A 23,868-nucleotide genomic window follows, 5' to 3' on the forward strand; every position below is an offset into this window, starting at 1 on the left:
TAACAACAGTAGAAAACAAATTTTCACCAAGATCTCGCACATACAATACATTTTCAAGACGACGCTGCTCCCACTGATTGTTAACTCATGAATCAATAAGAACTGTACCAATGCCTCGTATTTCGACATGACGGCGATCGGCCAACTTCACTTGACCGCCATATTCTCTCAATTCCGAGAACCATTCACGACGATAAGTCATATGACTCGTTGCACCCGAATCAACACACCAATAGTTGGATTTTGAATCGTCGTATTTGTTTGCACGCACAACCGTAGACCATGCTAACTCATCTCTGTCTTTCAAACTTTTATTGTCTTTGCTACTTGCACGTTTTTTGCTTTTATTTATACTGGATGAATTTTTAGACTTTGGACATTTTTTATCTTTCGCCCAATGCCCTATTTGACCGCAAGCGTTGCATTTGGTTTTCCTTTTCAACTCATCGATACTTGGCTTTGATTCACTTTTGAATTCATTTCGTTTAAACTTCGCAGCAAAAGCAGCATCTTCTGTTGCACATTGTTCATCATTTATTCGCTTCAAATGAAGACATCGGTGTATCAATCGTACGAGATTCTTTTTTGTTGTACCAGACAGTTTTGTAATTGTTAAATTTAACCGGCAAACAATTGATGATGCGCACCATCTTTAACTTTTCGGACAATTTTTCTCCTTGCTTTTCAATTTCAGATGCTAACTGATTTGCTTTGGCTACATACCCGGCCACTGATTCATCTTCTTTCATTTTTAGTGAAAAATATTCTTCATACAAGGTCATAACGCGGATTTCTGAGTTCTTTTCATAAACACTGTTTAATTTGATCATCATGTCTTTTGCTGTTTTACATGCCAGCACGAGGTTCGCATGTTATGAATCCAATGATTGAAAAATAGCATTCATGGCCCTTCCTTCATTTCGCTCAAAAGCATTTCTTGCATCTGCAGAAGCATCAGCTTCAGGTCTATTTCCTTCGATATTATCGGTTAAGCCACGCGCTTTCATGAACGCAGCTATTTGGAATTTCCATAACCGATAATTTGTACTATTTAATATGTGACCGCTGAAATTATTATCATCTTTTTTATTTCCGAACGAATCCATTTTAAAATGATTTGACACGACGACGCTTTTTATTCAGCTCGTGTCCACATGTACGCTACGACGAGACGGCTAATAGAATTCGGCAACGTAACTAAGTGCTTTTGGAATACAAAGTTCTCAATTTATTTGTCGGAAGCTTCAGGGGCATATAGCCTAACAGAGCTTAACGCAGAATAAAATACAATTATGCACAAATAAAAAGAAAAACGCAAAAGGTTTTGACTTTAAGTATTCGCTTCTTCGGAAATAATCGCTTTAAAAATGACGTTTTATACCAAAGAAAAAAAGAGTTACCAACTTAACATGATTTTGTTTAAGACAATGTTAAAACTCAACAAGAAAACACATTCAGTCGCTAAAAAATCACTACGAAGAGGTAGCAGACGGTGTAAACAAAACCGAAAAACGGCGAAAACGCTACGAAAACTTTTTTCTGAAAATCGATTACAAATACAACGATGGCTGATTAGGTGATCTGTAGTCGTTGGTTCATGCATGTTACTCATGATGCAATAATACAAGGTGGTATCAGTTGTGACAGCTCGATTTTACACTGCCTTAGCTCAGTAGAATGAGAAGAAAAACGGGAAGAAATGAATCCCCATATGGGGGGAAAATATAAAATTTCCCATTTTCTCTTAAACAAAATTTGCTTTTTTATAGTGTATTCGTTATGAAATGAAATAAAATAAGATAAAATACCTTTTTAAGAAAACAAAGTGTGTATACTGAGAAAAAATAAAAAACATTCAACTATATTAATGGGCAGAGAATAGTTAAAGAAGTAGCATTGTTCCACGTCAATATGGCGGAATTAGAGCGAGAAGTTGCCAACTGATAACACCTTGTATTATTGCATCATGCACAGTATATACAGCAATAAACCTCTTCGCAGGTTTTTACCAATTGGTCCCCGAGGAGTACTTTTGGGTTGTATGCAGCGTTTTCGTTTTACGCGCACGCCAACACCTACTGTGGGGAATTTCGCCTCACGATTAGAAAAAGGTCCTTTCGAGGATAAAATATATATAACTGTGTTATTTATGAACAAAATGTAGGTTAAGTACAGTATCAATTACCATGTTTATACGTAAGCTATTTGCAAGTAAAAATAATTTGCAAATACCTAACTGACCGTTTATTTTTTATTTAATATTGCCTGATTATAAAAAGGCAATACTATGACCATCGAAAAAGAAATTAAAGTTAAAAATGTCAACGTTTTGATTATAAAAAGGCAATAAGATGACCATCTAAAAAGAAAATAAACCTAAGAATGGCGGCGTCTTGAGCTTATTTGCAAATAGTATCACTAATCGATACTTATTTGCGTCATTTAGTTATTTGCAAATAAAAAACTAACTCAGCGTTTAAACGGCAAAGTTTACCATTTTGCAAATTGTTATTTGCAAATAATACGCGCGTCAAAACGTAGTAAATATTTAATTAAGAATATTATCAATATCACGTCGTATTTATATTAAAAAACGTGAAATTTGTGAATTTATCACGGAAAACTCTAAATTTTCGAATATATTGAAGTATTTATTCCAAAACAAAAAAAGGTTTGCTTAGTTATAGAGACTTCAATGCCTACCAGCGCATCCGCCCAGACAGCTCATTAAGCACACCCAAGTTTGGGCGGAACTCGTCAAAAATACTTAACATCAAAGTATAGAATGTCACAAAAATGAATCATACACAAATACAATAGCAATTGCTATAAGTTGCTACCGTATTGTTACGATTATCCTCGAAACCCTGAGGGATTTCTCAAATATTCTAGAGCTCTTATCGCTGGTTTGTTGAATAAATTCTAACGATGACCAAATTGTAGTACAATTAACTTTATTGTACAACAAACAATTTACAATACTTGCTAATACAGTAAAAACACTTTACAATACTTGTTAAAGCAATAACAACGCTTTGCTGAACTTGTTAACACAATTAAACTTATAACTTGCTTGTTCGCAACTCACTTCTCTGCTCACTTTACTCGTAGCTTGCTGATTGTAACTAACTTACCTCGCTGTGGCGGCGCCCTTATATACCTGCGCTGGCACTTATGGCAACTCTAGAACATTCTGAAGTTTATCGCTCATTCTCTTTCTCTCGCGTTTCGCAGTGTTCATCCAACTTGACGTTTCTCTTTGCGGAACATTCTACGTCATTCCTCGAACATTCTGCCTATTTCTCGTTGTTCGCTTTGTGTTGCCGCAGTATTCGCCACACTGCCCTCCACCTAAGTCTGATCGTCCCGATCAGACACACTTGCCGCTCCAACCGCTGCAAGTCTTTCCAAGTGGACCACTTTCATCTTGTCCTCGGTCTCCCCATTGTCTGGATTCGATGCACTGCGTCCTTCAGCCGTTTGTCAATCCTATACAGACCTATCCAGTTACGATGTTGTTCGGAGGTGAAGCCTTTCTTCGGCTGCGGCATGTGCAACAACACCGAATCACCGTCCTGTAGCTCCTCTCGGCTCGATGCGTTACTGGACATTGCTTCCAGCTTATCTCCGGTGGTGCACCATCTCACATGGTCGTGCTTCTGCCGGCCACTGGTGGTGACCAGACCATGCCTCTTCTCATGGTCACCCTTTTCGCCAGATCTATGCCGCATCATCTGTCCATGACACCCAGACTCCCGCCTTCGTGCTGCACTGCCTTTAGCACATCTTGCTACATCCGGATCCTTACCCTGAAATTTCCGCCGTCGTTTCGTATCTCGCTCTTTTGCCGATGCTAACTTCATTGACCGGACATGTATAATCTCAACCTTGGCTTCCGGCTTAACTGCTCACCTTTTCCGAACACCTTTTTCGGGACACTTCAAAGCGCGCCTACTGCTTTCACAGCCGCTTCCATTTCCGGCCACCGGCGTATCACCATTGCAACGTGGTTCAGTGGCTTTCCTCCAGCCGGAAACACTGCCTGGCTCGCCATGACCACTTCCTTGTTGCGACCTCTTCTTCACTGGGCTGGCGGAACCGTCACGCTTTTCCTGTATCGCTTCCTTCTCCAGACGAAACCACTCCGTCTCCATCACTGCCAACCTCCGCCCAACTAATCGCTCCCGTTTCTGGTGGAATCTTCGACATTTCCTCTAAGGCTAACCGTCTGCTGCAGCACTGGCTGTCGTAACCAACCCTAAGTGGCACTTTCCTGTGACGATCTGTCAGGATCATTCTCTGGCGGTCAATCTTCATGCCTTGGCCAAGTAAGAAATCCACGCCGATGATGACTTCATCCACAATGTCTGCCACTATAAACTTAGTGTACGAGGCCACATCGTCGATTATTACCTCGCATGGTACTTCTCCTAACACTTGGGTGCGTTCACTAGTTGCAGTCTGCAGCTTTGCTCCAGGTAGTGGCTTCACATAAAAAGTAGTCACATCAGGTCGAATAATATGTGACGCTCCAGTATCCACTGTCAGCACTCGCTCCTGCCCATTCACACATCCACCAAAAGTGAGGTTGCTCGTATTCCGGCCAATTTGTGAGATGGAGATTATTGGCCCTTCAACTTCTGGAGCAAGCACGCGGCCCTTTCTGCTGGCTCGTTTTAGTTTAACGACTGATTGGAGTTGGCTTCGTCTCCTTCAGCCATGCGTTTGCGTCCTGCTGAATTGTTGAGCGCACTGGAACTTGCGCTGCAATCGCGGGCGAAGTGGCCTGGCTTTCCACATTTAAAACATTTGTCAGAGCCATGCTTTTTCTCGCCCAGCAGTTGGATAATCTTCTTCAGCATTTCATTTGTCTCGTCCGGTGTTTCCACTTCCACGCGATGTGCTTTGTAGGCTGGTCTACTTAGGAGCGCCGCCGTTTCACGCGCCTGAGCATACGAGACAGTTTCAGCAAATGTTGGCTTTGGATTCGCGTACGTCTCTCGCTTGGTATACACGTCCCGCATTCCGTTGATGAACCTCTGGATTTTTACTCTTTCAAGGTGCTCACCAGATGTGTCTCCAATTGCCAAATGAGCCAGCCTTTCAATCTCAGAGGCGAATTCCTGTAAAGTCTCGTTGGATTTCTGGCAGCGATTCTCCAGCTCCATCTGGTAAATCTGTCTCCTGTGCTCGCTACCATAACGTCTTTCCACTGCACCCATTAGCGCATCGTAATTGTTCCTTTCACAGTCGGGAATAGTCTGCAAAATTTCCGCTGCAGGTCCTTTCAATGCGACGAATAACGCAGCGGATTTATCCTCCATGCTCCAATGATTTGCTGTAGCTGTCTTCTCAAACTGGAGCTTAAAGACCTGGAAAAGAATAGTGCCATCAAAGGATGGAGTCTTTACCTTGGGAGCGTTCGTCGAATTAGCTGGACGACTCAACTGCAAACCCCGGAGACGATCTTCAAGCTCATCCACCTTAGCTTCGACTTTGTCCTGTTATCTTGTCGTTCCTCGATTTTATCCTGTCTCTCTCTGAGTTCCGAATTATTTTTGAATAAATTCTCTTGAAGCTGAGTAATCTTTTCATCTAACTGCGATGACATGCGTGTTTCCTGCACTTGCAGCTGGGATGATATCTGTGATATGGCACCCAATAACATGTTCATGTCTATAGCCGTTGACGCACAAGGAGCCTTTCCCTGCTCTTCAAGCTTCGCTGATGTCTGCTCCACATCATTCGATGAACCAGCAACCTCTTCCTTGTCTTTGTCCTTCAAGGATGCCTCGTCATCCTCACGATGGAAGTCGTGTTTGTCAACGTCGATGCCTTCCTTTTCCATTGCCTCTCGCAACCGTGATAGCAACTCCACTTTTCTTCCGGAGGTTGCTAAATTTCGTTTCTCCAACTCCTGCTTGAGTTCCTCAATCTTCTAGATCCTGAAATGTTTGCCATTTTCAGTAGTTTATCCTTCGGGATTTATTTAACAATCCCACTTCTGACACCAATTGTTACGATTATCCTGAAACCTTGAGGGATTTCCCAAATATTCTAGAGCTCGTATCGCTGGATTGTTAAATAAATGCTAACGATGACCAAATTGTAGTACAATTAACTTTATTGTACAACAAACAATTTACAATACTTGCTAATACAGTAAAAACACTTTACAATACTTGTTAAAGCAATAACAACGCTTTACTGAACTTGTTAACACAACTAAACTTATAACTTGCTTGTTCGCAACTCACTTCTCTGCTCACTTTACTCGTAGATTGCTGACTTGTAACTAACTCACCTCGCTGTGGCGGCGCCCTTATATACCTGCGCTGGCACTCTAGAACATTCTGAAGTTTATCGCTCATTCTCTTTCTCTCGCTGTTCGCAGTGTTCATCCAACTTGACGTTTCTCTTTGTGGAACATTCTACGTCATTCCTCGAACATTCTGCCTATTTCTCGTTGTTCGCTTTGTGTTGCCGCAGTATTCGCCACAGTATAAATTCAACACACGCATGCGGTTGGAGACTGCGTTGGTTATGGTGGGCATAAGTTCAGCCAACACATTCAATGGTCCATTACCCGGAGCTGCTCCAATATGAAGAGTAGATTTTAGTGAGCCGCACAAGCCACTGCCTCTGGTTACAAACTGGATATCTTTTTAAAATAATAAGAAAAGTGTTTGTTTACAAAATTACCTGTGCCCTCTGCCTTAGTACGGTTGTTGCTCCCTTTCATACCACAGTAATTTTGTATGCAACTCTGAATCAGCAAAATTCATGCTCCTTCTCATTATCAACCCTGATCACATTTTACCATCGAGGAGTACTCAAAAATGTTTATTACTGTATATACTGTGATACATACATCAAATTTTACTTCGTTATGAACAATTGTTAGCTGTGGTGCCAAATATAGAAGAATTCGGTGAATTTAAAGAAACAATTAATAAAAATCTGTGTATTTAATTTGTAAATAAAAAAATGTGCAAAAAAACTTTTTTTCATCTATGTGGATAGAGAAGAAAAAATTTGAGGCCAGTGTGTTTGGGCCGACTGTGGAGGCAGTGACCACAGTGCTGAAATACAATAGTTGCGTTCCAGATGCTTCAATAGGGTTTATTAATGGAGAAAGCAGCGACGAAAATTCAGACCCTGATGTAAAATTAGAAGAATTGTCTGAGCTCAGGAGCTCTGAAAAAGCTTGAGAAATAAAGTTAATATTCGACAACATATTTTTACAAATAAAAATAAAAACACATAAACAAAATCAAATTGCATTTTTTAATTTGGTTTCATGTATTTTTGGATATCTCGCTGTCATCTATTCACTTATTGACAAGTATTTAGAAGTTAGAATAGTGGTCATAAAAATCACTATTTATCGTTTCCCAATGGTTTCATCGCTAAATTCAGTTGTACATCACCAACTAGATGACATGTATGAGCGAGTGAACATACTGTAAGGCAAATGCGCCCATGTGTGTGCAAGAAAAAAGGTGTTCGCACGAGGCAATTTTGCGTTCAACTCGCGCAGGGTTGCACGAAAAAAAGTTGAATGGCTAAATCTTGGCTGGCGACCAACTTTGTTAAAAGCGATTAGTTGAAAGGCCGTTCAAGCAAAAGCAGAATGTAAAGTTGAACAATGCAAACGCCTTTTTATGGCGAATATTTTGATATATTTTTATATTTTGATATTTTTAGCCATTAAATTTTTTTCGTGCAACCCTGCGTGAGTTGAACGCAAAAGTTGCCTGAAAAATCGCCTCGAGCGAAAGCTCGAAAAGGGATACACTATCACAGTGGTAACTTTTTCCCCCAAGCCCATACAAAACTAACCGCTAAACTGACGAAAAGTTTTAGTCAGTTTTCCCACTAATTTAACCGATAATCATAGGTCATGGCACAATAACTTGTGTTTTCGTCCATGTAAAATCTGTCAAACGAAAACCAGTTTTCGCTGAAAACTACTTGAAAACTCACGTTCCACTCATTCCAATCGGTGTCTTCACTAGTTTTTTTCGATTAGTTATCGAAGTGGAAGTCATATTTTATCATCTTTAATACGCTATTTCGGATTTATTGTTAATTGGCTGGCAAACGTAAAATAAGAATGAAAGTAAGAGGTTGCTGATGAAAAGAAAAATGAGGGAAAAGCATTTTGGTTTTGGTTTTTGTGTAGCAAAACTGTAATCAGAGGACGTAAGAAATGTCAACGAAAACACGTAACAGCCGGTGTGAACAGTCTTCAGCCCACAATCCCAAAACACGTTTTCAAAGTGTTTTCGTTGTCGGTCAGAACATGGTATTAAAAATTCACGCTATATATTAAAACTAGTTTTTTACTATTAATTCATTTTAGTTTAGTTTAAAGATCAGATAGAGGTTATTGCAATTCGAATTATAACTATTTATAGAAAAAAGTTTGCTGATTGGGGGTTTTGCAGAATAATCAAAATATCGGTTCTTTAGATTTAAATACTATGTTAAACTAAGTTTTTAACACAGAAATCATTGGTGTGCAAACTTGTTCCTTTCTATTCCGACGTGCCCAGGTAACCACATAATTTTAATGGTGTTTTTGCGTCGAAATAGTATTTCACGTGATTTCGAAATTATATGAGGGTCATTAGCAGAGTTAAAAAGGCTTCGATTGCTGATTTACTGTCCGTGCACATGAGGAAATTTCCTTCGTTTCTAGAGGCGAAAACGTACAGCTTCTAGCAATGCAGCTGATTCGGCTGTAAATGCCGAGGAGTACGCGGGAAAAGCACCTGTGAGAATTGTAACACCTAGCCCTTTTGTTACCGCCAAAAAACAGCCTGTGTCATATCTGGAACCGTCTGTGAAAATAAGCTCCCAGGTCATTTAGAGCTGGAACTGGGCAAATGCCCTTGCGGTAGAATTTTTACTTTAGTAAGCGTCGGCGTAGATATGATTTCCAAATATTTAATGTAGCTTAATATACGAAATAAAGCTGATTCCTTGCTACATCGGTTTTTTTGTTGAAAGCAGGATCCGACGTGAGAGATAGCTTTTATTGGCGAGGTTGGAAATGCACAGGTGCTTCTTCTCCTCTTCTGCATGGTTTCTAGCAATTTAAGATGTTTTTTTTGCGCTGTGTCCCAAAATTACGAGTCCAAAGTCAAATTTTCCTAAAATAAGAGCCCTAGTATGTTAGAGGCAATTATTTTTACTTGGGTCAAGGCCTTGGTCTTGGAATAAATTCAAATATCATCAGCGTAAGCAAGATGATCTACGTGCGTGTTCACCGATGTAATGGAGCTAACTTTCCCAAAGGCGATATTGAATACAATAACCGAAAGTGGTGATCCTTGTGGGGCATCATTAAAGAGAGGAACAGATTTTGAATAACAGTTATTGACCCGTATAGCAAACTTCCGGTTATAAAGGAAAGTCTTGATAACATTGTACATCCTCTCACCAATTTTCCAAGGCTTTAGTTATAGCAGAATAATATGGGAAGCTATTCTGTCATAAGCCTTCTCAAAATCAAAACTTAGAACTGATACAAGATATTTTGATGCAAGAGCCGTAGAGGAAAAGTGATCAAAAATTAACAGAGGGTCCATAACACTTAAGCCCTTTTGGAATGCGAATTGGTGCGAATTCGTTAAGTCATTTTGTTCTTCAAACCACCTTTTTGAAATAATTTTTTCTAATACTTAAGATATGCAGGAGAGGAGGGGAAATGGGTGTGTAGTTAGAAATAAAAGAATTGTTTATATTTAATTTGGCAATAGAAATAATAAGAGCAGTTTTCCACTCTTGATAATATAACCCTTGAGATAGAATGTAGTCATGGAGTTAAAAGACAATGGCAGTAGTCATAGAGAATTTAGAAAAAGGTTTTAACGATTAAAATTGTGTTTTATTGTAATCACCATTTTAACTTTTTCAAATTCAACTTAAAACGCATTTTATGGAAAAAAAAACGGAATTTTAACTTTAAAATGAGGAGAACGCGGTTTTAAAATGGTAAAACAAGGTTCCAAGTTTTGTTTTGTTGTTGAAGCTGTAAACGCAATAGCACCCAGGTTCGGTCCCACTCTGAGCGATTCCAAACAATTTTTTTTTTATTTTAACATAAACATTTATTTTTATTATCTTTTTTTGTTTATGGTATTTCATATAATTATTTCGTTATTAATAAAATTTTTTTGAGTTTAATTTTAATTTAAAAGTCCACAACAACTATAATTAAATAACAAAAATTTAAATAATATTTAAAAGAACAAAAAAAGATGTAAAAAAATGTTCCCTGGCAGTGGGACTCGTACCCACAACTTCCCGGCTTGATAAATCCGCAATCCTGCAGCGGACATAGGTTGAACTAATTAAAGTACTCATATTTGTATATATTGCCGGGTAAATTTATTATCTTCATTTGGATAGCACTGTTCCCTCTCATCTTAACCAAAAGCTGTTTCTAAGATTTCTATGATTAACAAACCTTAAAACTCTATTCTGAACTTAAAACTGTATTTTAACAAGAATGAGTTTTAATTTGCGACTAATAGCGATTCTACAATAGCGCAGTGGCAGTGGCAGCGGCAGTTTTTCGAACTGTTACTGCGTGTTAAAAACTGTCGCTGCCATTGCCACTGCGCTATTGTAGAATCGCTATATGACTATGGGCCTCTATGTTTGACGGGATACGGATGATTTTCTAGTACGGGATTTTGTCTGCGCCAGGGCTTTTGCCTGTCATCGAAGAGATGGTTCCGTCAAACCCTTCAATAGAGATAAGAATAAGTGAGAATTGTGGGAATCTTCGGACCAAGTGGAGGCAAATAAACATATACACATCGCTCATTTACTTTAGTAGTGTCATAATCCACAAAATACAAATTTTGAGTTGAGTATGCAGAAATTATCGCTACGTATTTTTTTGTCATGTAAAAATGTCATAGCTGTATCGATTACCAGTATCTCACTAGAACAAAATATGTATTAATTTTTAGTATCGGAGTATATTTAAATTCAAAACTTAAAAGCCGTTTTTCTCACGATGTAGGGAGACAGAGGTGGCGCAATCAGCAGTGCCGCTACTTTTTTCTTGGCGAATTTGACAGCATCAGCTGTTCGTGTGACGGCATTTTAGCAAACTGTTGGTATGTATGCAGAAATGTTTATATGTATGTAAATATGGCGACCTCCATGGTTTGACAGTTAACACTCTTTCTCTCCTCCATCTCCAATTATTCTTTCCTTTATCTACACTATTCGTTTCTATCTTGACGTCATCACCCGAAGGAATGCGCAATCTTGTATTCTATCATTCTTGCGTTCTTCTCGAGTTTTAATTTTTTGAGTATTGAAATTATTGAAGTAAATGAGCGGACATGTACATACATATGTACGCTACCGGCCAAACCCGATCTTAGGACAAACCATTTTTGTAGCTCTCATCAGTCCAACACAAACTATGTAGTCCACAAGATTGTTTTATCCAATTTGGTTTTGGTTGGACAGACATATCACATTAGGTAGAACTAGTTTAGCCTGGGTCAAAACTAGTTTGTCCTAATATCGGATTTTACCGGTAACATATACATACATACATACATAGGCACATATAACTTACCTGCCACAAAAAATGTTAATAAAACAAATTTTCTAGCAAAATTGTGTAGACAGAGGATTTTGCTCTTATACCAAAATATTATTACAGATAGTGGAATTTTCAAAATGAGAATATAATACCATTAAAGCTATATTTTAAGTTTGGCATTATTGTCATGGCTGAAAGATTAATCGGAGCTCACGTTACCATCAAAAACTCATTTTCATCAAAATTGCAGGTAGAGGGTATTGAATATAAGCCCTCGATATATTATATATAAATAGATTTATTTTGTCAATTTCAACTATAAAAATTTCATAAACATTTCTTTTATTAGTTTCCACCCAGCAACATGCGATAAGCGGTTTTTCTCACTTGCAAGCTCTTACTAGCAAAAATTTATCCAGTAAAAACTCTCGGTGGGGAGAATGCAGAAGGTGGCGCCGATGACAATACCGCTAATCGGCTCTCAGTGAATTTGACAGATTCAGCTGATTTGCTGACGTCACAGTCGAGATGACAGCAGTAGGGATGTGCCGAGATAATACTTTTAGGTATCCAATACATTGCTACTCTTTCTACTACGGTTTTCTAAAGTTTTAAGTGAAAAAAGAGCACAAGGCAACCCATGCTTGCCACAGAAATTTATGCCCGTTCCATTATTTCTTGAGAAAAGAGCGAGCCAACAGGCTGGGGAAGTATCAGTTGTCAAAATTCCTTGGACAGACACACGAAATAATGGCAATTTTTTCTAGACCGTTTTCTTGTGAACTGCATATCAGCCTGTATATAGGGATGCAAACTATGCATCGGTATTTTTGAAACATCGATAATATTGGTTCGAAATTCGATGTTTGCCATCGATGCTTATAATTTTCAAAAATCGCTAAATTCATGATACATCGATACCAATTTCAGCGATGTTGTAACATCGACGTTAGTGTAATATTACGTTTCCACCAAAGTGAAACCCTGGGTTTGCAGGTTTTGGGTTTGAGAGAGTTGTCAACTGTTTCGACTGCGTGTTTGATCAAAATTGTGTTGAAACTGTCATATTGTTATATTGATTTTGTCATTTTATTTTAAAATAATAGATAGTGAGGTGACGACATATTATTTAAAAAAGAAGATAAGAGAAAATAAAATGCTTTTGTCTATTGCTGCCAATTTACTGGACCCAAGAATAGTGCGTTCACAAAGTGTCTGGTGTTTGGTATGTTAGCAATTTGAAGATACAAATTTTGGTTTATAATGAATATATTTTAGGAACATTCCAGTACCTTTTGGGAAGTAGACTGCCAGTAGAATGGCTCTAAGTTTTTCAAAGAGAATTTCCGGATGAATAGATCCAGCTTTGACGAATTATGTAGTCTCCTAAAAAAATTACCAAAAAGGACACAAATTATCGGGATGCAATTCCACTAGAAAAGCGCGTTGCAATTGCTCTTTATGCATTAGGATCTTCTAGTTAATATAGGTCAATTGCACACTTATTTGGAGTAGGCAAAACTACTGTTTGCAAAATATTTATTGAGTTTTGCAATGAAGTTTGGGCAAGTTTGGCGCCAATTTATTTAAACAATTTTCCCCTTAAAAGGTCGCAAATTGAGCAGGGAGTTGCAGATTTCAATGCAATGGGTTATCCACAATGTATTGGAGCTATAGGTAGGCTTAAAAGTAATGCGATGGAAAAGAACTTTTATCAGAAACGGTTTTATAATACAGATGGATGTCATATAGAGATACACCCAAAAAAAGAAGAAGCCATTGATTATCCCAACTACAAAGGGTGGTATTCAGTCGTACTGTTGGCTTTAATAGACGCAAAATATAGATTCAGTTATATCCATTGCGGCAGCCCAGGAAGGTGCAATGATTCCTCAATTTTTGAAAAGTCGTCTCTAAAACGGGAGCTGCAGGAATGCGCACTCCTTGATGAATTGAGCTGGCAGTATGGATCCACAAAAATACCAGTGCACGTTATAGGTGACTCAGCCTTTCGCCTATCTCAGCATTTAATGAAGCCATACCCGCATAGCGTAAACAACACACCTGAACAAAAAAAATTCAACTATAGATTATCCAAGTGTCGACGTGTTGTGGAAAATGCTTTTGGCCATTTAAAAGCCAGGTGAATACAAAGAAACGTTCTTGTCTCTTTCCAACATGGTTAAATTTGTATGCTATTTTAGATTTAGAAGAATTGGAAAAGGCGTGGATAATCACATAAAAAATGCAAACACTGTGATTTGTGCTGCATGCGTTTTACACAATTTTTTAATTGCACAGAAGGACTCTATCGTAGAGAATCGGGTAGTAGAAATGCAACGAGATAGCAGGTGCAACCCGCAATGCAGCAACAACCAAAGTGATCGATCTGAAGGAGAATTGATAAGAAATTCTTTAAAGGAATATTTCCGTAAGTATATTTTTTAAAAAATTGTTTTACTTACATAATGTCTAAATGCTTTTGTCAAAAAGCAGATAATCGTACCTTTCTTACGATATACATAACTTTAAGGTTTGACTATGTATTATATGCACCAAAATTATTATTTTTTTTTCAGAAACTTCAAATGAAAGGTATTTTAATTACTGGTGTACTAATTTTTCCAATTGGTCAATTAGTTTTTGAAATACTCCATTTTTTATAAATTTAAAATCTGAGATTTAACCCTCAATATGTTCTTTTTTAACACGGTTTTATTCAGCACAAAAAATTCTATCGAGCCTTGCTTCCATTTTTTTTACGCCAAAGGGCGGTATTTTTTACTTCTGCCATGAATCATCAGGGTCGAATCACAACATATGCTTCTACTCCCAAAACACTAATTGATGAGACATAAGGCGTTAATAAACGTTAAAAATTCATTTATTTTAAGATCACTGAATAATGACATAAATTTACAGAAATAAAAAATTCAAAGCTAGCACAAAATTCACAAAAATTAATCAAACTTAAAAAAATTAATCAAAGTTTCAAACTTTTCATTAAGAACTTTAAGAATATTTTCGAGTATGCAGTTTTGTATCACGTTTAATTTTAGTACAACAAAGTGCAAGTTTCAAGTCACTAAAAAATTACCTTTGATTTTTTAGAATTTGTTTTTCGAAGGTGTTCAGCATTTCGTTCATGCGTTATATGGAGGAATTATATGTACACTGGCAATCAAAAGTGAGTACATAGTGTTTTGTGTTTAATATTAACAATGTTTTTGAGTTAACATTTTTTTGTTATTTTTATATAAATATGGTTCATGCTTTAATAAAAACCACATAAGTCAAGCTTTCAAACTTTATACAGAACTTAGAAAAATTCAATGAATTTTCGTAAAAATTTTGACCTTTTTAATCTGAATTTTTAGAAAAATTTTGAGTACGCAGATAGATTGGTTTTTTAATTCTAGACAAGAGCAAGTTTTAAGCGGCTAAAAAATCGCGTTGATTTTTAATGAATTTTTTATTGCTGACGGCTTTTTGCACATTTTACCATATAAAAGAAAATTTCTTGTAGCCGCATAAACTTGGTCTTGTTTTACTAGAATTAAAAAACCAATCTATCTACGTACTTAAAATTTTTCTAAAAATTCAGATTAAAAAGGTCAAAATTTTTACGAAAATTCATTGAATTTTTCTAAGTTCTGTATAAAGTTTGAAAGCTTGACTTATGTGGTTTTTATTAAAGCATGAACCATATTTATATAAAAATAACAAAAAAATGTTAACTCAAAAACATTGTTAATATTAAACACAAAACACTATGTACTCACTTTTGATTGCCAGTGTACATATAATTCTTCCATATAACGCATGAACGAAATGCTGAACCTAGCACTTTTTTGTACTAAAATTGAACGGGATACAATACAATATTATTTTGAATTTTGCTACTATCCGCTACTGTATATAAAATTTGCTTTCATTCATCAAAGCCAAAGGGTTTTTAGTTAACTAAAATAATATACATATCAAGGTGTATTTAACAAGGTGGTGTTAGCCGTATATAATTAAAAAATTACACTAACAAATTATACGCAGAAATTCATACTGTCATTGGTATGAATTACAACAAACCCATCATTTTGGCGTAATGCTTTTCAAGGCGAAAAATTCAGCTGCCACCCCAACACCACCTTGTGAAATACACCTTGATACATATGAAGACACTATGAGTGCACCAGCGATTTTTAATTAGTTTCGCTCCAAGAAGCTAACGACGCTTTGGGACAATATCTCGATTGCAGCTACCTTTTTCTTCTCAATTTCAATCAGCTCTGCAGTTAATTTATTGTTTTCTGCCATGGCTGTTTTAATGGTTTCGTTTAACTCGCTTATTTTCTGATTTTTTGTTTTTGTTGCAGGTGTGGAGACTTCGCTGAGGGCTGGAGACGATGATGCCGAAAATGTAGGGGACGAATCAACTGGAAGTGAAGAGCATGAAGGCGAAATTGGCGACGTAGGCGGCATAGCTATACAACAATAAAAATTGTAAAACCCTCTTAATTAGTAATAATTAATATACATAAATAAAATTACCTGTTATACTATCCACCACGACAGCATCAACATTATTTATTCGGTCGTTTCCTATAATGCGATGTACTCTTTCATAATGCTTCCAAGTAGCAGGAGAACACCCTGTTCCTTGGCCTACTTTGCATTTTCTGCAAAAGACAATTCACAGCATTACTAAAATGAATACATAGGGTGCCTTCCAAAACGTCAAAATACAAAGCATCAGTCTCTTTTACTTCTAAATCTCAGTAGATTGTAATGCCAAATGTTCGCAACCACGGTTAGATGCTAGTTTTCAACTAGGTTGCGCAAGTTAGACTTTTTCTTCTAGTGCGGTTTAGATATAAAAGAGACTGATGCTTTGTATTTTGACGTTTTGGAAAGCACCCATACTTATAAGTATGTATGGAAAATGTTTAGTTATTTGTACAACGATTTTGTGGTCTACGGAGTCCAGGCTTTCAGAAAATATATCCTTCCCCTCTTAGACCCCTCTACGGAACCACCGGGGGGGGCCCATTTCAAACTATGGTAAAATTAGCATTTCAGTATAGAAAATGTAAACTCTGGTTATGCTGCCCACAGTATTTTTGCACAGAACACCTTGCACAAGAGGCGCTTCCTTGTACAAGAGGCGCTTCCAAAACGGAAAGGTGTTATGCACAAAAATATCGTTTACCGAGTTTATATTTCCGGCGTGAAAATGCTAATTTTATACCATCTTCCAATGGTTCCCCAGTGGTCTGTGAGAGGTTTCGAGGGGTCAAGTGTGACTTTTTACAAAGCATGAGCTGTGCTCTTTCTATTGGGTTGGATATCAAGAGCGACGCCCGCTCCCCTTCCGCCCACTAATCCAAAAACAGTTGGCAAATAACTAAACATTCCCCCGGGGGCGAAAGTCCTCACATCAATATCATTTTACAAATAACTACACCGTACGCACATGTATATCACATTTCTTACCTATATTTCATAGTAAAATTATGTATTTTGTATTTCACATAAATTGGGTGGATTCCGGCCGCGAAAGCTGCCAGCGTCTGCGCCATTTCCGCATAAATGTGCGAATTCTTTCGCGGACCGCGTAGTTCGCTGGCTTTTTCCTCCCACAAATCAACGAAGGCGTCATCCGCTGCTGGTAACCAAGTAGCTTTAGTTTTTTTATTATTTTCCATCTTTATACTATTTATATATGTAGTTTAAAATATTTATAAATTTAAGACGCCGGCAGTCAATTGAGAAAATGAAATTGACATGATATTGACAGCTGCAAAACATTGTTGCCATGTTTCGATAAGAATGAAACAACAAAAGAGAAAAAATCCCGTAAATGAACACTATTGCCATCATTCAATATTAAAATACAAACAAACCCAACATAAACACGCTGTGAAAGATGGGTTTGAAGTGAGTTTGGGTTATGATATTTGTATGGGATTTGACAAGTGTTTTGACTGGTGTTTGCGATTAAACACGCTAGCGGCAACAAACCCAGGGTTTGCCTCTTGGTGGAAACGTAATATAACTCAGACTTGAATTCAACTTGCCCTTTATGCTCCTTAATTTTTTAACTGGCCATGAATTTTATTACCAGGGAACGGATTTTATGGAATTTGCCTTTTTCTGCTAAAGAGATACAGTATATTCGATTAAGAATGTCCACGATTTAGCTTGCCCTGATTCCATATTTACACATTTGATGTTGTTTTTTTTTTGTCTTTTTTAATATATTTGCCTTGTTTTACCTTTTCTACAAGCCAGTATGCAGCTCCCAAAAAAAGAAAAAACTCCATTTAAAATGGCGTACAAGAAATGGCTAAATTTTCTTGTGTCAAATTTCCTTAAAGGCCTGTATGCAGCTCTCAAGAAACGCGAAAACTCCATATAAAATGACGTACAAGAAATGGCTAAGAAATTTTCTTCAGTCAAATTTCCTTAAGGCAGTACGCAGTTCTTAAGAAATTTGGTACGCTTTCTACTACGGTTTTCTAGAGTTTTTTGTGAAAAAGAGCACAAGGCAACCCAGGTTTGCAATAGAAATATATGCCCGTTCCATTATTTCTTGAGGAAAGAGTGAGGCAACAGAATGTTAAGTATCAGATGTCAAAATTCCGTAGACACACACACGAAATATGTACTGGCAATTTTTTTGTTGTCCGTTTTCTTGAGAGCTGCATACTGGGCTTTAGTTGTAAAGGGCAAGGAAAAAGCCCTTATTCCTGATAATATGAAGGTTTTAAACGTTCTATATTTAAATTGGACGCCTCTTATATCAACTCACGTCGAGCGCACATTTAGTACATTCAAGGCTTTTCTTCGCGAAAATCGAATGAAAACGCTGGCAGACAACTTCAAAATGCGTCTTGTGGTTCAATGTTACTACAACTATAGAGAGTGAGTTAAAAACTCGAAAGGAGTCAAAGTAGAACTTTTTCATATAATGAATGTAGTCATAATTTTTCTCTTTTTTCTTGTAAAATAAACATTTCTCAAACAAATGCATTTTTTGATAATTTTTCGAGATTTTGGCCTTTTTTGCCTTTTTTGCGATTTCTAGTGCCTTTTCTAGCCTTTTTCGTTGTTTTATTTTGCGTTTAGGTCTTAAAAATCCGTTCCCTGTTTATTACTTATTCTTTTGGGAAACATTCAGAAATTCTGAGTGTACTCTTATTTTCGATATTAAATATGCTTTCTTAATCATTAAAAAGCCCGGGTTTCCGGTGAAATTTCAACGAAATTGCGCCTTGGAACTTTAGACTCAGCGAAATCTCGACGGGATGCATTCTTATTATATATATAGGAAGGGTAAAGGAATGGTAAATGAATACAGGGACATATAACCCTATGTAAGCATTTTGCTAATTGAATTACAGAGAGTTGGTACTGAAAGAATTTTCCATTTAATGTGACTACAACCTAACGAATTTTGAAACATCGGAAACCATCGATATATCGATGGTTTCTGGCGATGTCTTTTAGCATCGATGTTCATTTTTCCGATGCATAGTCGATGTATCGATGTTACTGCCCAAAATTTTTTATTCCTACCTGTATAATACTAGCACGAATTCGATTTTCTCCGAATTTCGGACATTGCCCAACCATTCGATTAATTGATTCGAAATTTGGTGGTGGATTTATATACCATTTTCTCACAACATCCTGAGTTACTTCCCTCCCCCAATTACGATCGCGAATTACCCCATTCCCACGAACACATTCTTAATTCGATTTGACAGTTCTGTGTCTGTTTTGTTTCTGTTTTTCTTCGCTGCAAAATTGATGCAAAATATAGGCTCTAAAAATTTTGTATGGCGAATTTAATAATTCGAAGGATAATTGGAGTGCGAATCATGAATGAGAGAGCGAAGTACGTAATTGGGGTGCCGTGTAGTGTTGCCAGGTCTTCAGCATGAGAAAACGTCCCTCTTGGTCTGAAAAACGTCATTTCCTACCCAAATACGTCTTTTTCAAATGTATGCACACAGAATTGTTCTTATTAAACTTTTATTGTATACAAAGGTACATAAGTATATATGTAAGGTATATTATTCGACAGAGCATATTTAAAATTCATTGTAAACTGGTTTGAGATCGTTAATATAAAAATCATTTTATACATACACTTGTGATCAGCTAATTAAGTCATCAATATTTTAATCGATTGTGGCTGTTTTGCTTTTGTTTATTTAATGTTTATTATTTTTCCATAAAAGCCTAGCTCATTATATAACAAACGAAATATAAATCCACATTTCATTTGTTCAAAAATTATAAAAAACCTGCAAAGTTTCAGCTAGATTTTCAACTTTTTATTCGGCTTTTTAAGCATTTTTTTGTGTATGCAGTTTGATAGCCATTTAAGTTGCTAAAGAATCGTGTTGATTTTTAATATATATTTTTTTCTCTTGTAGACATTTGGTTAGGTGGTCGGTTGTCGAAAATGCTAAATTATGTTCTGCTAAGAAGGAACATAGCAATATTTCAGCCTTTTTTGCGTTCATTACATGTTCAATGAAGTCTTAAAAAAGTCGCCTACTTTTTTCTGACTTTTTATGCTGCTACAGCTTTTTTGGTGCTTTTGCGAGCGCGCCTGTTGCAACTGGAAGTTGTTACTCGTCGTGAACGGACGTGTTTTTACCGTGCTCCGAGTTTTTCTTAAATTCAACTTGTGCTTTTACTTTTAATTCAATGGCGCATAACAATTAAAATTGTGTTACGAGACATTGACTCTGTTAGCCTTTTCCTGTGCTTTTATATTTTACCAATTGGATTATTATGTCGTGTTTTTGTGGCCATAGGGTCGAGCGCGCCCAAACTTCAGTGCAATGTGAAAACTGCCGAGAAATTTATCACTTAGATTGTGTTGTTGGTAACTTGCCTGCCGACCCAAATTATCTAAATAATGCTGAAAATATATATATCTGTGGTTTGTGTGCTCCCGCTCAACTAGACGAGTCTTTGACTTCGCATAACTCGTCGTTACAACAACAGCAAGCCATACAAGTGCAAGTGCCAATGCCGCCTACTGGCGATGATAATTTTAACGAGTTGAAAAGAGTTAACTCTCAACTTCTTGCTGCTGTGACTGCTTTGCATAATGATAATGAGTGCTTACGTCAAAAAACAGATTGTCTTCAAGCCGAGGTTCGTGATTTGCACTGTAAGCTTAACGAGAATAATACAACTTTATCTCATTTGCTCACTCGTTTTGAAAATTTCTTTGATGTATACAACAACAACACTGCTAAATCCATGCAGCCAGCTTCTACTTGCGCCCCAACAGGTGCTATGGGCTCTGTCGACGTAGTTGCTAATGCTGCTGAAACAACAGCTGATACTGCTGCTAATCCGCCGCAGCCTAATGATGCTGCTGCTGCTGCTAGCATTTCAACTGCGACGCAAATTCCAATCGCCGCTACTTCGCAATCTTCGTCGCCTACTTCGGGTATTGTTGTCAAGCCTCCTGCAGTTGTTGGTAACGAGAACGAATGGAGAACAGTGCAGAATAAAAAGAAATACAAACGAAGTAATAAAAATAAAATTGTTAACAACAAAGATTGCGCTCCTAACAATGCTAATGTTGAAGCAGGTACTAGTTCAATGCCTGATAGTGATGAGAGCAACAACAATGCTCCCATTACAAATGATAACATTTCTTCTGCCGATAACCTGTCAGTTTTGGGTACTGGTAATGCTGTGCTTGCTCAACAACAAATAAATGATGAAAGGGAATTTGAAGACAATGCTGCGTGGGCAAAAGTAAACAACAAAAGGCGAAATAACAACGTAGTTGTTGTGGGTTCTAATGCAAGCACCGAATTGTGCATTGCTGATCGTATGATGTGGGCGCACTTGTCGTCATTTGATCCTAAAGTCACTGCTGATGATATTAAGAATTATGTGTGTAAGCATGTGAACATTGATAAAAAGGCTCTCTCTTGCTATGCTTTAGTTAAAAAAGATGACCCAGCAGAAAATCGTACCCACGTTAACTTCAGGTTGGGTGTTCTATCTGCCGAGTTTAATAGTATTCTTGATGCGAAAATTTGGCCTATAAATGTAAGAGTGAAACCATTTAATTTTTTTCGCAAACGGGGAGGTCGCAAACGAAGAGGTCGAACCCAACAACAAAATGTGTAGAAGCCAGTACAACAACAAGATGTGCAGAAGCCGGCGCGGCTAATAATAATATATATGACCTTAAGGTATATTTCCAGAATGTCTCTGGCATTCGAACTAAAGGGGAGGCAGTACGGCTTTTTAGTTCTCGTTTGGATTTTGATGTCATTGTGTTTGTTGAAACCTGGCTTACAATTAATTTCTTTGATAGTGAGTATTTTGACTCCAATTTGTATAACGTTTACCGCAAAGATAGAGACTCCCTGAAAACCGGCTGCGATAGAGGTGGGGGCGTTCTCATTGCTGTTCAAAGAAAATTTCATTCTCACTTGGTTGCGCTTGATAATTATGATTCGCTTATGGACCAGCTATGTGTTAGCATTAAGGGAGCTTCTTCGCCAAGCTCGCTGTTTGTTATTGCTTCATACATTCCACCCAATAGCGCGGATTACATTTATAGTGCACACACTGATAATGTGACCTCTTTAATTCTAAGTAAGGTAGCTGATAATCATGTTTGTGTATTAGGTGACTTTAACTTATCTAATGTAGGCTGGTCTCCTATATCAAACTCTGGCCTTATGCCCATAAATATTAGTAAGTCGCATGAGTCTTATCTTGTAGACAATATTTTGAGCGTTAACTTAGTGCAAATTAATAAATATGTAAACAGGCTTGGCAGAATTCTTGATCTTGTTTTCGTCAGTGACAATATAAACACCTCAATTGAAGAATGTCATTTTCCTTTATCGCCATCTAACTTGCACCACGTTCCTCTGACTATTAATTTTGAGTTTTATAAGTTTGCATCAAATGCCTCTGTTGAAGATGTACGTTTCAATTTTAAAGCCGGTAATTTTTCTGAATTAAACTTATGTTTATCTGAGCTTAATTGGGAGGATTTATTTTCTACCTCTGATGTCTCAGCTAGTTTTTGTATCTTTAAAGACATATTATCTGAAGTGTGTCTAAAATGGGTTCCCATTGTCAGGAAAAAAACATATAAACTTCCATGGTACAATCGTCGCCTGAAGAAGTTGAAGAATCTGAGGAACAAATTCTTTAAAAGGTACAAGGCTACTGGTAACTTTATATTTTATGCATCATACCAGAAATACATGAAGGAATTTAACTGTTTGGATAAATTTCTTTATAGAAATTATATACTTAATGTTGAGTCAGGTATAAATGCCAGCCCCAAATCATTCTGGAGTTTCATCAAATCAAAAAAATCTATCTCCAGTATTCCATCTGCTATATTCTTGGAGAACGAATCTGCTAGTAACTTAACTGATTCAGCAAATTTATTCGCGAAGTTTTTTAGCTCTAATTTTATATTGGATGATAGTAACTCCGAATTTGTGGCTGGTTCTGGAGACAATGTTTCTTCCGTAAATTTTGGATCTCTCAGACTTTCATCTGAGGATGTTTTAAACGGAATAATGGGTCTTAAGCCTTCAGAAAAAACTGATATTGATGGTATTTCGGTTTTTTTGCTCAAAAATGCGCCAGCGTTAATTTTACCACTTACAATTATTTTTAATATGTCTCTGGCTTCAGGCTATTTTGTGGAAGATTGGAAAATTACGTGCATTACTCCTACTTTCAAAAGTGGAAATAAGAATAATGTTTGTAACTATCGTCCGATTTCAAAGCTGTCCACCATCTCGAAGCTTTTTGAGGTTATTGTAAAAGAGAAAATATATTTTGCAACCAAAAGTCTAATAACACCATTTCAGCATGGCTTTATTCCAAATCGGTCTACAATTACTAATTTGACTGAATTTAGTGAATACTGCTTCGAGTCTTTCCAACTTGGTCTTCAAGTTGATTGCGTATACACTGACTTTTCCAAGGCTTTCGATAAAGTATCACACGTGGTGCTAATTAGTAAGCTTGAACACCTGGGATTTCACTCTGTTTTTTTAAAGTGGATAAAATCTTATCTATCTAATAGGCAATGTGTGGTCACTGTTGATAACACCAACTCACGACCTTTTATAGCGTGTTCAGGCGTTCCTCAAGGAAGCATTTTAGGCCCACTGCTCTTTGTGTTATTCATAAATGACATAAGCAGTTGCTTCTCTTTCGCTAAATACCTATTATATGCTGACGATCTAAAAATATATTCTAATATTCAA

At 37.1% G+C, this 23,868-nt stretch overlaps 2 protein-coding genes across 3 annotated transcripts; one reads left to right on the top strand and one right to left on the bottom strand.

Moving 5' to 3' along the window:
- Positions 1-85: 85 nt before the first annotated feature.
- Positions 86-5,848, bottom strand: LOC108362321 (uncharacterized). Its single transcript, XM_017615263.1, has 2 exons — positions 5,456-5,848; positions 86-541 (listed from the first exon to the last, which is right to left on the bottom strand). Exons 1-2 carry the CDS (start codon positions 5,846-5,848, stop codon positions 86-88), a joined length of 849 nt encoding a protein of 282 aa, XP_017470752.1.
- A 6,220-nt stretch (positions 5,849-12,068) lies between these two features.
- LOC108362320 (putative nuclease HARBI1) lies at positions 12,069-16,144 on the top strand. Of its 2 annotated transcripts, XM_017615261.1 has the most exons (5): positions 12,069-12,803; positions 12,857-13,255; positions 13,316-13,721; positions 13,783-14,009; positions 15,952-16,144. In XM_017615261.1, the coding sequence occupies exons 2-5, from the start codon at positions 13,225-13,227 to the stop codon at positions 16,071-16,073; spliced, it is 786 nt and encodes a 261-aa protein (XP_017470750.1). In that variant the 5' UTR covers positions 12,069-12,803; positions 12,857-13,224; the 3' UTR covers positions 16,074-16,144. The 2 variants fall into 2 exon arrangements, with proteins under 2 accessions (XP_017470750.1, XP_017470749.1); XM_017615260.1 differs by having other exon boundaries at positions 12,857-13,721.
- Positions 16,145-23,868: the final 7,724 nt, after the last annotated feature.

This window comes from Rhagoletis zephyria, unplaced genomic scaffold, assembly GCF_001687245.7.
Source record: "Rhagoletis zephyria isolate East Lansing unplaced genomic scaffold, Rhagoletis_zephyria_1.1 Rzeph_scaffold_00988, whole genome shotgun sequence".
NCBI classification, from domain to species: domain Eukaryota; kingdom Metazoa; phylum Arthropoda; class Insecta; order Diptera; family Tephritidae; genus Rhagoletis; species Rhagoletis zephyria.

Bases quoted from the DNA above. Each gene is read 5' to 3' on its own strand.
- LOC108362321 (XM_017615263.1), bottom strand. From the start codon at position 5,848: ATGGAAAAGGAAGGCATCGACGTTGACAAACACGACTTCCATCGTGAG. The intron at 542-5,455 runs GTTTGCAGTTGA...CTTCATTTGAAG, and splicing joins GCTTGAAGATCGTCTCCGGG to CGAATAAATGATGAACAATG.
- LOC108362320 (XM_017615260.1), top strand. From the start codon at position 13,225: ATGGGTTATCCACAATGTATTGGAGCTATAGGTAGGCTTAAAAGTAAT. The intron at 13,722-13,782 runs GTGAATACAAAG...ATGCTATTTTAG, and splicing joins TTTGGCCATTTAAAAGCCAG to ATTTAGAAGAATTGGAAAAG. The intron at 14,010-15,951 runs GTAAGTATATTT...TTTTTGTTGCAG, and splicing joins TTCTTTAAAGGAATATTTCC to GTGTGGAGACTTCGCTGAGG.